This window comes from Kogia breviceps, chromosome 1, assembly GCF_026419965.1.
Source record: "Kogia breviceps isolate mKogBre1 chromosome 1, mKogBre1 haplotype 1, whole genome shotgun sequence".
Lineage (NCBI taxonomy): Eukaryota > Metazoa > Chordata > Mammalia > Artiodactyla > Physeteridae > Kogia > Kogia breviceps.
This window is the reverse complement of record NC_081310.1, coordinates 65,755,962-65,769,103: the sequence shown is the minus strand read 5'-3', so window position 1 is coordinate 65,769,103 and position 13,142 is coordinate 65,755,962. Positions and strand designations below refer to the sequence as shown.

General features: G+C 40.3%; 1 protein-coding gene and 1 pseudogene across 4 annotated transcripts in view; one reads left to right on the top strand and one right to left on the bottom strand.

Moving 5' to 3' along the window:
* Positions 1-1,247: 1,247 nt before the first annotated feature.
* RBBP5 (RB binding protein 5, histone lysine methyltransferase complex subunit) overlaps positions 1,248-13,142 on the bottom strand; it is a 35,820-nt gene continuing 23,925 nt past the window's right edge. For 2 of the 4 annotated variants that reach the window (XM_059066905.2, XM_067033344.1), the window contains exons 9-14: positions 13,033-13,104; positions 12,284-12,401; positions 10,917-10,986; positions 9,966-10,195; positions 9,034-9,225; positions 1,248-3,326 (exon numbers count right to left, since the gene is read on the bottom strand). In XM_059066905.2, the coding sequence (XP_058922888.1) occupies positions 3,298-3,326; positions 9,034-9,225; positions 9,966-10,195; positions 10,917-10,986; positions 12,284-12,401; positions 13,033-13,104 (711 nt within the window). In that variant the 3' untranslated portion in view covers positions 1,248-3,297. The remainder of the gene's footprint in view (positions 3,327-9,033; positions 9,226-9,965; positions 10,196-10,916; positions 10,987-12,283; positions 12,402-13,032; positions 13,105-13,142) is intronic. The other 2 variants (XM_059066920.2, XM_067033345.1) reach the window with 1 other exon arrangement.
* Positions 4,777-6,086, top strand: LOC136793122 (glycogenin-2 pseudogene; annotated as a pseudogene).

The window sequence follows — 13,142 nt, the reverse complement described above, 5'->3', positions numbered from 1 at the left end:
TGAATTTAAATCCACATCTTGGGAAACAAAGATGAAAAGACTTCAGAAGCTGAAGTGAATTTCCAAATTACCTCAATGCACAGTAAAGCTGTACCATTCCTCACCCTTTCCCCTCTCCTCCAAATTGTAGGATCTGAATTCAAAGGTTTCAAAATTCCAGCTAAATCTGCCCAAATAAGAAATCAAATACCAAGTCTTAAAAAAAAAAAAAAGAGAGGATTAACTTGAATTAAGTTATTATTAACTTAAAATGCTCCTAAACCTTCTACAAAAAGGATTAAGAACTCTGGACTGAGAGGCAAGTGATTTACCCTTCCTGAATATGTTTCCTCCTTTGTAAATTAAGACCTCCTTGCCTATTTCAGGAAGGTCACCTTAAGCATCAAAAGTGATAAACTGTACATGAAATCACTTTGTAAAGTGCGTAAGGAATTTTAAATAGAAATGAAAATTCATGAAGGCAAGGTCCAAAAGGGATTTCAGAATCAATGCTTAGCAGCAAGACAGGCGATGTTAAATGCAGCTCCTTTCCCACTTCTAGGCACTCTTCCTTCCCAAGGGTACTGAAGACATATTCTGGGGGAGAGGATACATAATTCTTCCTGCCTCTCAGCCCAGTCCCCCCACCCCACAGAACAAGGAAGGAGCTCATCATTCACTTGGGTCAAAGTTGCTATGAAACAGCTATGATGTCAAAAAAGATTCTCAGTCACGTAACAGGATTAATAACTAGACACTCAGATTTGGAGATGATTAAAATCAAAGACTTAAATAGACTTTATGAAACATCTTATTCTTTAGGAGACAATAAGTATTCAACGGATTTCAAGGCTATTTAATCTAGGGAGAAAAAGTGCTAATGAAGAGGAATTTATCTGTACTTACACTTTAAGAAAGATCCTTGGCAGGCAGGAATTTCCTGGCAAGCGTTTTTGAAAGCTCCACAATGTCTCCTAGGACTGCGGCCTCTACAGAGTAGTTACACACTTACTGAGCTAAGGAATTGGAAGAGAGGTCATTCCTACATGATCCTTTTTACACTAACTTTTTGCTTGAATTGTTTATTTATAATCTTGTCCAAAGGCAGGTATCTGGACCACCTTGCCACCCCTTAGCCCTTCCAGCTGTTATTTCTACATGGAGAAGATCTAACATCAACAAAGCAAGCTGCATTTTCTGTTGTACAGAGTGAAGTGGCCGGTGACTTTCGGAAGTGATCAGTGTCTACAAACACACACCTACACCTGTTCTTTAATAAACATCAGATTTTATTTACAAAGCATTAAAGCTTCAGCAAGAAGTACCCAAGGCTAAGTCTCATCTCGTACAAAACTACAGAACATTAGAAAACAAAACACTGGGGGGTGGGCAGGTGACAATAGGGAAAAAGAGAATATGCATATATTGTACAAATCGAGAAAACCAAACTGAAATAGACAGAAGGTTTTAGGAGCTGAAAAAAATTCGAAAAGCATAAATAATTATTAGGAGCTGCTGCCAGAGACACTCTGACAGGGCTGAAGTTGATTTTCTCAGTAGCCGGTTTAGGAGGTGGACAGAGCTTGAACATCCAAATGCTCAGGCAGAGGACACCCAGCTACTCTGCGTGTGGAAATAAGGCAGAAACCTCTTGTATCACACAGTTTGCATACTACTGCACTGTACAGTACAAAGAGAAACAAAATGGAAATAATGTCTGCAAAACAAAAACATGTCTAGTGACCCACCTACCAATCTCACCCACTGGTCTAATATGAAATAGGAAGTGAAATTCACAAAATGAGCATCTGAGGAAAAAGCAGTGGCATCTAAAAATATAGACATTTTGCCACTGACTCAGGGAGAGCTCTTGCTTCAACTACTGAACGTTTTGGTTCTAAAGACGGAATGGAAGAGGCTCTTGTTGATGTGTTCTACTTTGATTTCTATGCTAAAATCCAAAAGGTAATCACCTCGTTTGGCTACCTACCGGAGCAACCACCAACGGACAGAGATTTCCCAGTAAGCACAGTGTTAAACTCTCCTTTGAAAATACTGTGAAAGTGATGGTCCAGATTAAGCACTTCCAGTCAGCTCAAAGCTCTACTCCAGAGAGGCTGGAGAGGCCCCTCCACACCTGGTTTCTTCACCCTGGGTTTTCAGAGAATTTCAAACACCTAGTGTACGCATCCATCCAATCTGCTACTTTTTATACAAAGAACAGCAAAAGCAAAAATTAAAATTTTTTTTAAAAAAGCTAAGCAACCTTTCACAGAAAGGAAGTGACTGGAAACATGTAGGAAGGAAAAGGGGTGTGGCTACAAGGAGGGGAAATGCAATGACTGATGGGAAGGACAGATGTCCACGAGCAATGATTTAAAAAAAAAGGTTCTTTGATTTTTTTATCTGAACTGTGTTGTCGTTGCTTTGATTTTGGACGGTTTTAATTTAGTCCTTGCATAGATTCCCCCATCCCCAGTAAAAAAGAAGCCTGCTGAGAGACACCTCGGTTTGTTTCTGGCTCTGGAAGCCAGTACAGGTAAAGCAGTATAAACTACTGATGATTCTTTGCTGGAGACAAATGAACTAGCTATCTTCAAAAACCATAATTAATGAGAATGAACCGATACTGGAGGGAAACATGCAATGAAAAGAATACAAAGAAAAACCTGACCCTCTTATAGCTCAACTTCTTGAGCAAAATGTTATAGTATGTGAAAAAAGAGGGGGACTTTCTTATCTTTCTTTCCTTTTGGAAAATCTGAAATCTTTCCAGCACTTTCTGTTCTGCCCATCTTTGTAGCACAATATGGAAATATAGGAGGTATCTGGTGAGTGGGTAAGTTTAAAAATGGAAGAAAAAATGTGCAGCAGAAGTTTTTCTAGGATACAGGCAGCAAAATTTCAGATAAGAACAAGTCACTCAAGGACGTGCACTGTGGAGGGAAGGCAAGTAGGAGATAGGAAATGACAGGCCGAAATGATGCTGGGTACAGTAAAGACAGACGAGCAAAACAGGAATCTCTTCTCCAGCAACATAACAAGCATTAAAGTTTAAATGAGTCAAAACTCCTGTTTGATGTCTTCACAAATCCTCATTCCTGAGAGCCTATTTGGACTTATGCTTGAAAGGGACGGGACATATATTCTTCTTCCATAATTCACTTCTTCATTCAAACATAAAATTCACTCCTTCCACCTCCTGGGTGGAAGACAGAGGCCTTTGTTTTAAATTAAAGTCAATCTCAAATGACTGACCACAGTGTCCAGAGGCCACATGATGGCAAAGTAGGGAAGAACGAAGTACTTCAAGGGCCTTCATAACAGTTCTGAGATTGCTCCCCCTGCTAAAGAGATGAGAAATAAAAAGATTTCTTTTAGCATCAACTTAGACCAGTTACTTTCAACAACACAAATACAGATGCTGGATGATGCATTACAAGCACACATGGGCTAAGAACTTCCCCCCTTTAAGTTAAAACCAACTCCAACTCCCAATTACTCTTTACTGAAGCAACAAATAATCCAAACCCCACGCCCTCCATCAGTACTTTTCTCAGCACTGTCCAAAAGGGAGAAAAAAAGGCAAAATGATCAGACTTCTACACATTTTCCAAGCTTCTAACCATTCTCCAAGGTGTTAACATATAATGCTTCATATTCCAAAAAGTGCAGTAAGTACAAGAAAGGAAATTCTAGGGTACTGCCTCTTTCAATCTTTCATATACTAGACTAATTCGCCACTAAATGATTAACGGTGAGCAACAAACCCTTTTCCAAACACCCTTGTTCCTTAAATGATACTCTCAGCTCCTCAGAATCCCAAATATGGTGAAATGTTAATGAAAACTACTGTCGGCATTTCTATGCGCCAACAACTGATAAATAAATAAAATCCTAAATAGTAAAATCAAATGAACACTTCCCTGATTACTCCAAAGAAGCTGTTCAATCTCTGAGGGACATCCTTAAATGGGTTGCTGTGAAATATTAACTAGGAAGTGTAAAAAGAGAACAAGGTGAAGGAAGTCCTCCCAGTGTCGTCTGGAATGGGGAAGAACATGCCACTTGAAGGTAAAATAGTTAAAAATAATCGCCCAAGTTGTAAAGAAAAAGTACCCATTTACAAACCTTGCTTTTAACCTGATTTTAAGTAAGTTCAAGCACAGATGAAAACTGGCAATAAAAATAAATTCCAATTTGCCTGAGAAGAGACTGAAAATATGAGATACAAACTCTCCTGGATGCTACATGTTAAAAATCAAATTTAAACTTTATATAGTTCAGTAAGACAAAAAGTATATTTAAGCATCTGTTTTTCAGATCTTTCAACATAAAATGTAATAATTAACCTCCTGAATTGATTTTTTTAAAAATCGTGAGATAAAAGAATCTACTCCACAGGACTCAGTAACAGGCCTTTAACACTTTAAGGCTAGTTTCTCTGATTGTTTCCACAGGTACTGTGACCAATCTAGTTTAACCGTTTAAAAATAGACAACATTGACATTTTAAGCCTAACTCATGAGAGGAAAAAGTGGCTTGCCCATTAATAATGGGCACTCAAGATGACTAATGAGCTACATTATTATACTGATTATCTGAGGTCAGTTAATGATTTTTCTTTATCGCTCTCTTTCCTGTGAACAGACCAAAAACAAAGCTTGTTGAGGCACCAGGCAACAAACCAATACCAGAGCAAGCAAGTCTGTGAGCAAGATAAGATACACAGAAACAGCAACAAAGCAGATCTCCAGGCTACTTAAAAATCTGCCCCAAGTATTATTTACCTGCAACATGACAGAAATCTCCAGTAATATAAAATTAAGAAAAATTCAGCTCATGGTAAACAGCTGTTATTGGTACCTCCCCAAAGCAGCCAAGCCAGGGTGGCTTAAGAAAACACTGGATATTAATTTTCAAACATTACCTTAGTCAGCTAATAAGACCACACAGAATGAGAATACCCAACTAGCCATCTAAAAATATGATTTTAGCAGGAATTCATAAATTAGTCTTTGGGAGACTGGTCATTTTTCAAAAAGGGGGGGGAGCCCCTACCAATCATTTAAAACAATCAGATTCAGCAAGTGAACAGAATATGGTTCAGAGGCCCAGGGTGGGGGGCCAGCACCAGGAGGGCAGCGGTGCAGCCAAAGCCAGGGAAATCAGCGCAGGGCCTGTCGGCCCCCAGAAGTGGCACCTCTGCTCAGTTTGGTCTTTGCCACCCTCAACAGACCCTGGTGCCACCATTCCCTTCATGCCCACCATCCCACAAGGCCTTTAGACCACATACGTGACAGACCACAACTTTGTCACACTTGCTACCAAGGGTGTTTACTGCCAAGGAGCCCTACTTCTAGGGCAATCTTTGAACGGTCACAGGGCAACCGGGACACTGGTGGTTCTGCTCACATCTCAAGTTTCGATCCTGAGGACTGTCCTCTGGAGAGTATCTAATAAGGTAACCAGGGGGAATCTGATAGATGGTGCTATGTCGATCTGGACTTCCTGAAAAGTCTCCAGCTCAGGGTTACCCTCAAGCTTCACTGATGGGTCCTCACTCATCACAGAAAGTGTGTCTTCGTGGATGTGGGTCCACTGGTACTGTTCAGTACTGATGAGCTGTTTGATAGGGAAGAATTTTCTACAGCCCCAGATTCCAGATGGCTAGATTACTTCTATTGGCGGTCTATGTGTCTTCCAACTGTCACCTGAAATGCATAATCTCCTGTTGCAACATGCAACAGACTATAGCAGCTTTGTCAGGCCTATCAGGGCTTACTGAACAGTTTCTTCAGTAACTGATAAATTGCAGATATTAACAAACAGTTGGCATTTATCTAACTTGAGCAGTAGCCTACACATACAATCTGCCTTCAAATGATTTGGCTCTAATGCAAAAGGAGGGCATTTGCGGGGAGGGGAGGTCCACAAAGCACTGAATCTACAAATATACCCATCAGACTGAACTAATCTTTCAAGATGGTTCAGCCTCAGCCAGTGAGGATCAGGATTCATTTTTTAATATCTGGTGGAAAATCCACAATGACAACATGCTGCTTTTTACTGAAACTCTCCAAGGTGTGGAAGAACATGAGACATAAGAGTTTTTATTACCTCAGAGGCCTGGGGGAGCCATGTGAAAATGAACAGCATGTGTCAGCCAGCCTCTGCCTGCTCTGGGCCCTCCAAGCTGAAAATGGTATTGGATGAAGCGCCGCCCTCGCCCAAAGAAACCCACACAAAAGATATGACAGGTTGTCCTGAAACTGAGACTTCTAATGGCGTGTTATATGATACTCAGTTTCAGCACTCTCCCCCAGATTCACGGCCTTCATAAAGATCCAAACCACACTGCAGCTAGTGGCTAACAGCCCTTCTGAGGAAGTGTTAGGACTAAACCACAATGCCTTTTTTGAGTTTTTTTTAATGATCCTGCTCCTCAGCACACTCGGGAGTTTGATCTGACCATTTCAGTTTTGGAGATTTCCATTCAGGAAAAGGCCAAGGAACCAAGGCAAGAGAAGGAGAAAATGGGAAGAAGGAAGTATAGATTATGTGGGGAAGTATGCTATGCAGACAATCCTGAGAAGCTGGTAAAATGTTTGCAGTAATCTAGACAGTTGTTTTGTCTGTGTGTTATCAGAAAGCGTATCATCACCCTGGCCTTGTTATGTAAAAGTCTCCTCTAGTCCCTTCAAAGGGTGAAGCCTTAAAATAGCTGCCTCCATTTAAGGGTGACCAACTCAAGTCCCTGATAACAATAATGAAGAAAATAAAAATCCAGTCTGAAGCACCCTGTTGTTTCAAGACACAATTTCTAGCCTTTAATGAGGTCAGTACCTCTTTTAACCTTGTCAGCTGAGTGAGTGGGAATAAACTTCTAATAGGCCATTGATAATGATATCCAGTCTTTCTAGGAGTTTTGAAATGCTGACATGTACAAACACTATGTATTTTACACCTAGATCAAAATTTCAATGCAGTATTTTGAAAACTTTAGGGAATAAAAAGGCCTATTCCTTTACGGCTAAGTAAACTTTCTAAGTAAACCTTCTACCATCTCATTTAGATGTTTTTGAAGCATAGTTAAAAAATACCACTGCTGTTATACTCTAAGCTGTAAAATATAACAGTACTTCATGGTACCTTTGACAAAAACCCAATTTGAGAAATGCCAAAAATATTTAGTAACTGTTAGTGACCATATCAGCTATAATTAAAAGTTGAAATCACTGTATTATAGAGAGAAAATTTTAGTTTTTAAAAACTTCAAATGGTTTATTTGCCATACGCTTAGTATTAAAAAGCATATGATTAATTACAGATAGATTCTGAAGATGCTGGGAAGTATGTCTTAGAGTATTATTAATTCAATATGTTTGCGTACATTTATTTTTTTTCTTTTTTTTTTTGCAGTACGCGCACCTCTCACTGCTGTGGCCTCTCCCGTTGCGGGGCACAGGCTCCGGACGCACAGGCTCAGCGGCCATGGCTCACGGGCCCAGCCGCTCCGCGGCATGCGGGATCTTCCCGGACCGGGGCACGAACCCGCGTCCCCTGCATCGGCAGGCGGACTCTCAACCATGTGCCACCAGGGAAGCCTGTTTGCCTCCATTTGAAATCACCCTGAAGCATTTCAGCTCTTGGGGCCAGGGAAATCTATTTGAACTTTAAATTGTTTCTTCTATAGTGGCATCCACTTATGCAAGAAGTGGGTTATGGAAGGATGGTTTTTATTTACATTAGTCAATTACTGACATGCAATCTTTGCTGCCAATGCCCATATAACTCTTCCAGGCTATTTTAAAAAATAAACAGACATGGCCCTAAGTAGACTGAATGTGGAGGTGGTAACTGATTATCAGTGGAGTACCATAAATATTGTTGTTGGGAAAATAAAGCTAGTGCTCCAATGGTATGGTGTTGGACTATGAAAGTCTAAATCTAGTGAACTTGAGGGGGAATACTCAAAATGATGAGTAATTGAGTCTGTTTCAGCTTCTCTGAAGAAGAGAATTCATGTTCACAATGATTAACTGGCTTAAGGAATTCTGTTTTGCATATCATCACATTTGGATTAACACAATTAAAATTTTAAAGTGGGGGAAAAAAACACCTAAATACAAACACTGATATTTTGTTAGTCCTGCCTCTGAATCTACTGACCTAGCCACAGAAAACTGAGAGTAATGTATTAACTAAAGCAGTACCTAAATATAAAACAAAACAAAAAGTTTCCAAAACCCAACAATATTTGAGCAGAAACGAACTTGAGTTTGCTTACTATTTTCCAAACAAAAGACCATTTAGCCTAGATTCACAAGTATTTGACTGGAAATTGAAACTGTTCTCCATCCTCCAATAAAAATCCCTCAATTACATAGAAGTGAGAAAACAGTAAGTTTCAAGAGGCTTAGGTGTTAAGAAGCCACAAAGTTTGTCTTTTTGGAAATCTCCTGTTTGAAAAAACAAAACACTTCATCTTCTTCCTTAACATGATGGTACTACTAACAACTCCATCACTGCTTCTAGACTACTGAAAAAAGAGAAAAACACCACCTTTGGGATTTGAACAATTTGAAGAGAGAGAATGCTACAGTTAAATAGTCAGGGGCTGTATAGAAGCTCATATTTCTGGTTATCTGTCTGGATCTTTCATTTGCAACAAAACAAAAAACCTAGGAGCAAACACAGATTAAAAAAATGAATTAAACCAGGGGCTCTTACCCTTTTTCAGGTCACAGATTCCTATAGGAATCCTGTGAAATGTACAGGCATCTTCCCCTCAAAAATATGCACACAATATTTTGCATGAAACAAAGGGAATGGAGATCCCCTGAAACCTGGTTATCGACCCAAGGTTAAGAGCCACTGAATTAAGCCAAATCTGGTTTAGCCTGCCCTCGGCAGTAGTTTAAAACTCAGAGAATATCTGCCACTGGGGAAAAGGAGGGAAGGAAGGAAAAAATGCTGCAGTTAAACGGAGTCAGGGGCTGTACAAAGCAAGGCCACGAAGCAAGCCAGACAGTGCTCCCAATGTGTCCTTACCTGTCAAGGGCTGGCTGAGCTCCGCCTGCACTTTACCCTTCGCTGATCCTTCCAGAGGTAAACCTCTGTCCCCTTTGTAGAGTTTCGGTTTAAATGGAGAATCTTTCTCTTTACCTTTTGATCCTTTAGGCCGGCCTGCTTGCTTCTTCTTGGATTTGCCATCCCCCTTCACACCCAGTAGTGGATGGACTTCTGTAAAAGGACAGATAGGCACAGAAAGAAATCCACACATCACCCCAACTGAGCAATGTGCCATGCCACCTATCCATAAGCAAACAATTCTGCTCTTGTATCTCAGGTCCACTAATACAAGAAGAAAAGTTTGTTTTGTTTATTAATTATAAACTATAGAAGAATGGCCATTAAATGAGAAATAGTTCCTTGGCCACATGGCCTATGTGATTCATACGAAGCCACAACAGCTCTAAATGGAAAAGGTAGCTCAAAGACACACTGATACGTTATCACACAAGCCACAACAGGAACGCACATGTGCACACTGGCACGTGAGAGCAGAAAGGGAATGGGCTTTGGTACGCAACAGACCAGGGTAAGAATCCAAACTCAACCATGTAATTAAAAAGGCTTCTAGAGTCAGACTGTAAAAGTAGGTAAGAAGAATTAAGGTTGTCCAAGTCTGACTAGTACTTTACTACCTAATGAGAATCTTGGGGGAGAGGTAGGGTATTTAAACAAACTGAGCCAGATGTCAGAAGACTTAAAGTATGTCATCTTAGGCAAAGTACCGAGGGCAGAATCTCCCCATTTTAAAAGAGAAGTGAAAGCAGATGAAATTATTACAAAGTTGTAAAGCACTATAAAAAAGACTCATGGGAAAATTCCTTTAAGGGAAAATCACCCAAACAGGAAATTACCAGATTGTGCTGGAGAGTGGCATCTGTCAGGTAAGGGAGAGAAAATGTGGCTCTTACCATCATTTGGTACTCCTTGCAGTTCAATATTGGTTGTTTTGGGTTTCTTCTTAGGTGGCTGGGACCCATCTGTTGAAGACTGCCTCTTCTTCTCTGAACTAGCCCCTTCATCCATCAAGGAAGTTTGGACTGCATCCGGTGGGGGGCCATAAGGATTTTCTTCTGGGTCTTCTACCTCAGGGGCAATGGGTAAATATAATAGAGCCTTTGAATCTTCCAGCTCTTCATCACTATTTGGAACAGGATCAGAAAAGGGATAGGAAAAAAGAGGAGAAAGTTGCTTAAACCATGAACCCTTCCTCTAGGGCAGAATCATCTAACCATAAGCAACAGGTCATGGATCTAAAATGTCAAGAAAGTCAAGACAAATAAAAAGAAATCAGACAGGGGCTTCCCTGGTGGCACAGTGGTTAAGAATCCGCCTACCAATGCAGGGGACACAGGTTCAAGCCCTGGTCCGGGAAGATCCCACATGCCGCAGAGCAACAAAGCCCGTGCACCATAACTACTGAGCCTGCACTCTAGAGCCCGCGAGCCACAACTACTGAAGCCCACGTGCCTAGAGCCCCATGTTCCGCAACAAGAGAAGCCACAACAACGAGAAGCCCCCGCACTGCCACAAAGAGCAGCCCCTGCTCGCCACCACCAGAGAAAGCCCGCACGCAGCAACGAAGACCCAACACAGCCATAAATAAATAAATTTTTTAAATAGGAAATCAGACAACATGATTAATAAAATCAGTAGTAAAAATAAATGGCATAAACAAATTATTTCACTTTCTTAAGATTTTTCTATCAAGGGAGAAGGGAAGGGATTTCTTGCGCACCAAAGGAGTTATCTCTTTGAGGTAAAAGGCAGATGGGCCTGAAGGAAGAGCCGGGGAACTGAGCAGCACAACCAGAGACTGAGGAGGAGGAGCACCCCAGGCCCAGCCTTCAGCGGCAGCTCACCTGCTACAGAAGGCAGCAATAGGGTCCACACTGGTGACATCCACTTCCTCATCCTCTGCAGCATCAGCCCCTGCAGGACAAAAACACAGCAGAGGTGTGAGAAGAAGTAGAAAACTGCTTTTTACATATAGCTTATGGTTTTCATAAACTGAAATCCAGGAGAAACAAAGGAGGAAAACCAAACAGTTCGTTTTACTTAGTCGTTCTGCAAATATTTGCTGAATTTCCACCGCACGCTAGGCACTGGGAATAGAGCAATGCTCCAGAAAGTTGGGAACGGTTCTTCAGTAAAAATTGTAGAAGTCTTATTGGGGAGACACATATACACAGATAATTTCAGTTCCATACAGTAAGTGCTACAGTAAAGGTATGTGCAATGTGCCAAGGAGATAGGAAGGAGAAACAACTTCTGCGGAAGTCTGGGAAGGCTTCGTACAACACAGTCCAATAACACTAATACAATCCAGAATATACTGCAGCCCTGACGGTCTTCCTAAGACACAGGAGGCATGTAAGTTTTCTAATATCACAAAAGTGAGGACCAGCACTTTCAAGCTGGAGAGAGCTAATCTCAATTCCAATTCCCCGATCCCTGATACCATCAAGTGGCCCAGCAGTCAATGACCCGTGGCATTAATTACTCAAGCTGACAGTGCCAACTGGGCACATTAAGCATTCATACACAAAAACCCCTGCCAGACGCAAAGCCCTGTGTTTAGACGATGGGGCTATAAAGTGAAATATTTATTCTCAAGTAACTTCCTATGTAGAAGTTCAGAAGCTAAGAGATAAAAATAACAATGATCACGATCATAATCATAGTAGAAGAGAACATCTGAATGCTCATTATGGCCTAGACACTACAGTGAGCCCTTTACATGAATTATCTCATTTATTCCCCACAACCCTAAAAGGCAGGTACTACTGTTATTCTTATTTTACAGAAAAGGAAGTTTAGGTTTAAAGAATAAGTATTCTGCCCAAGGCAGTCTGACTCCAGAGCCCATGCTCTTTACCTTCATCTTACGGACAAAGGAGTGACAATACCCAAAACAGCAGCTGAGCACCCAGCGTGTGTGGGTGGCTTTGTTAGGTGCCCCATGCAAATCCTCATTTAATCATCTGCAATTAGTCAGGAAATACAAAGTGCAACGTTAAGAGAGCTGCTTGAGCCCTAGTAATGCCCATGTAAGCCCTGAGTCAATGCCTTACAAATAAATATTCTAAAAACAGTCAAAACTGTGTAAGCTTAGAAAAAAAATTAGACTAAGTGCTGAAGTGAATTTTCAGCACAAATTAAGAATGAGTACTGAGTAAAACAATCTTTTTTCCTTTGGGAAATACTATCTGCAATTGAGAAATATTACCTGTCTGTTCAGGCTCACTCTTATCTTCATCTTCAATATCAAACTCTGATTCCCTTTCTTCATATTCTACGTTTTCATCCAATTCTTTGAAGTCTGGTGCAAATGCACTCCAATTTTCCTATGCCACAAACAAAATATATTACTTAACTGTATGAGAAAGCAGCGGTCTATAACCTAGACATTAATGATATAAATAAAAGGATTGACCATGAACGAGACTCAAAATTCTGAGATCAAATTTGGCAGATATTAAAAATTAGGTTATCTACAGTTTTATTAAAGCATTTCCTATCTTAAACATTCCATGTTATTAACTGTAGTTCTGTCATAAATAACTGCCTTCTTTAATCTTTTTAAGATGTAATTCTGAGGTAAAATGTTTTCTTATGAGTACACTGATTACAAATATAATTAAAGGTGTTCAAAATAAAACCAAGATGTAAAACAGAAGCTAACTGAGCTGAAAATAAGAAAAGCACAAGAAAACTCTATCTCAGATGAGCAACAGAAAAATGTACCAGGAAGTACACTAGATTTTCTCCCTGAAACAGAGCTGGTAAACTGACTTTGGACCAAGACCTTACCATTAAAATAAAGCAAAACTAGATGCACTGAACTATTTTTTAATTAGAAGAATCATATGGAAAAGAAAGTATATAAGGTAATTTGGGGCTTACTGTTTGTAAAGTTCTTTGATAAAAGGAAAAGGGTATCTAGCTTCATAGCAGTTAAACCAGAAAAATACTTACTACTTGATTTTGTGCCCAGATAGATACCACTCCGCTAGAAATGGATGCTATGATGGGTCGAACAGGATGCCACTAAATTTTAATGAAGCAAAGAAAAATCAATTCTAAGA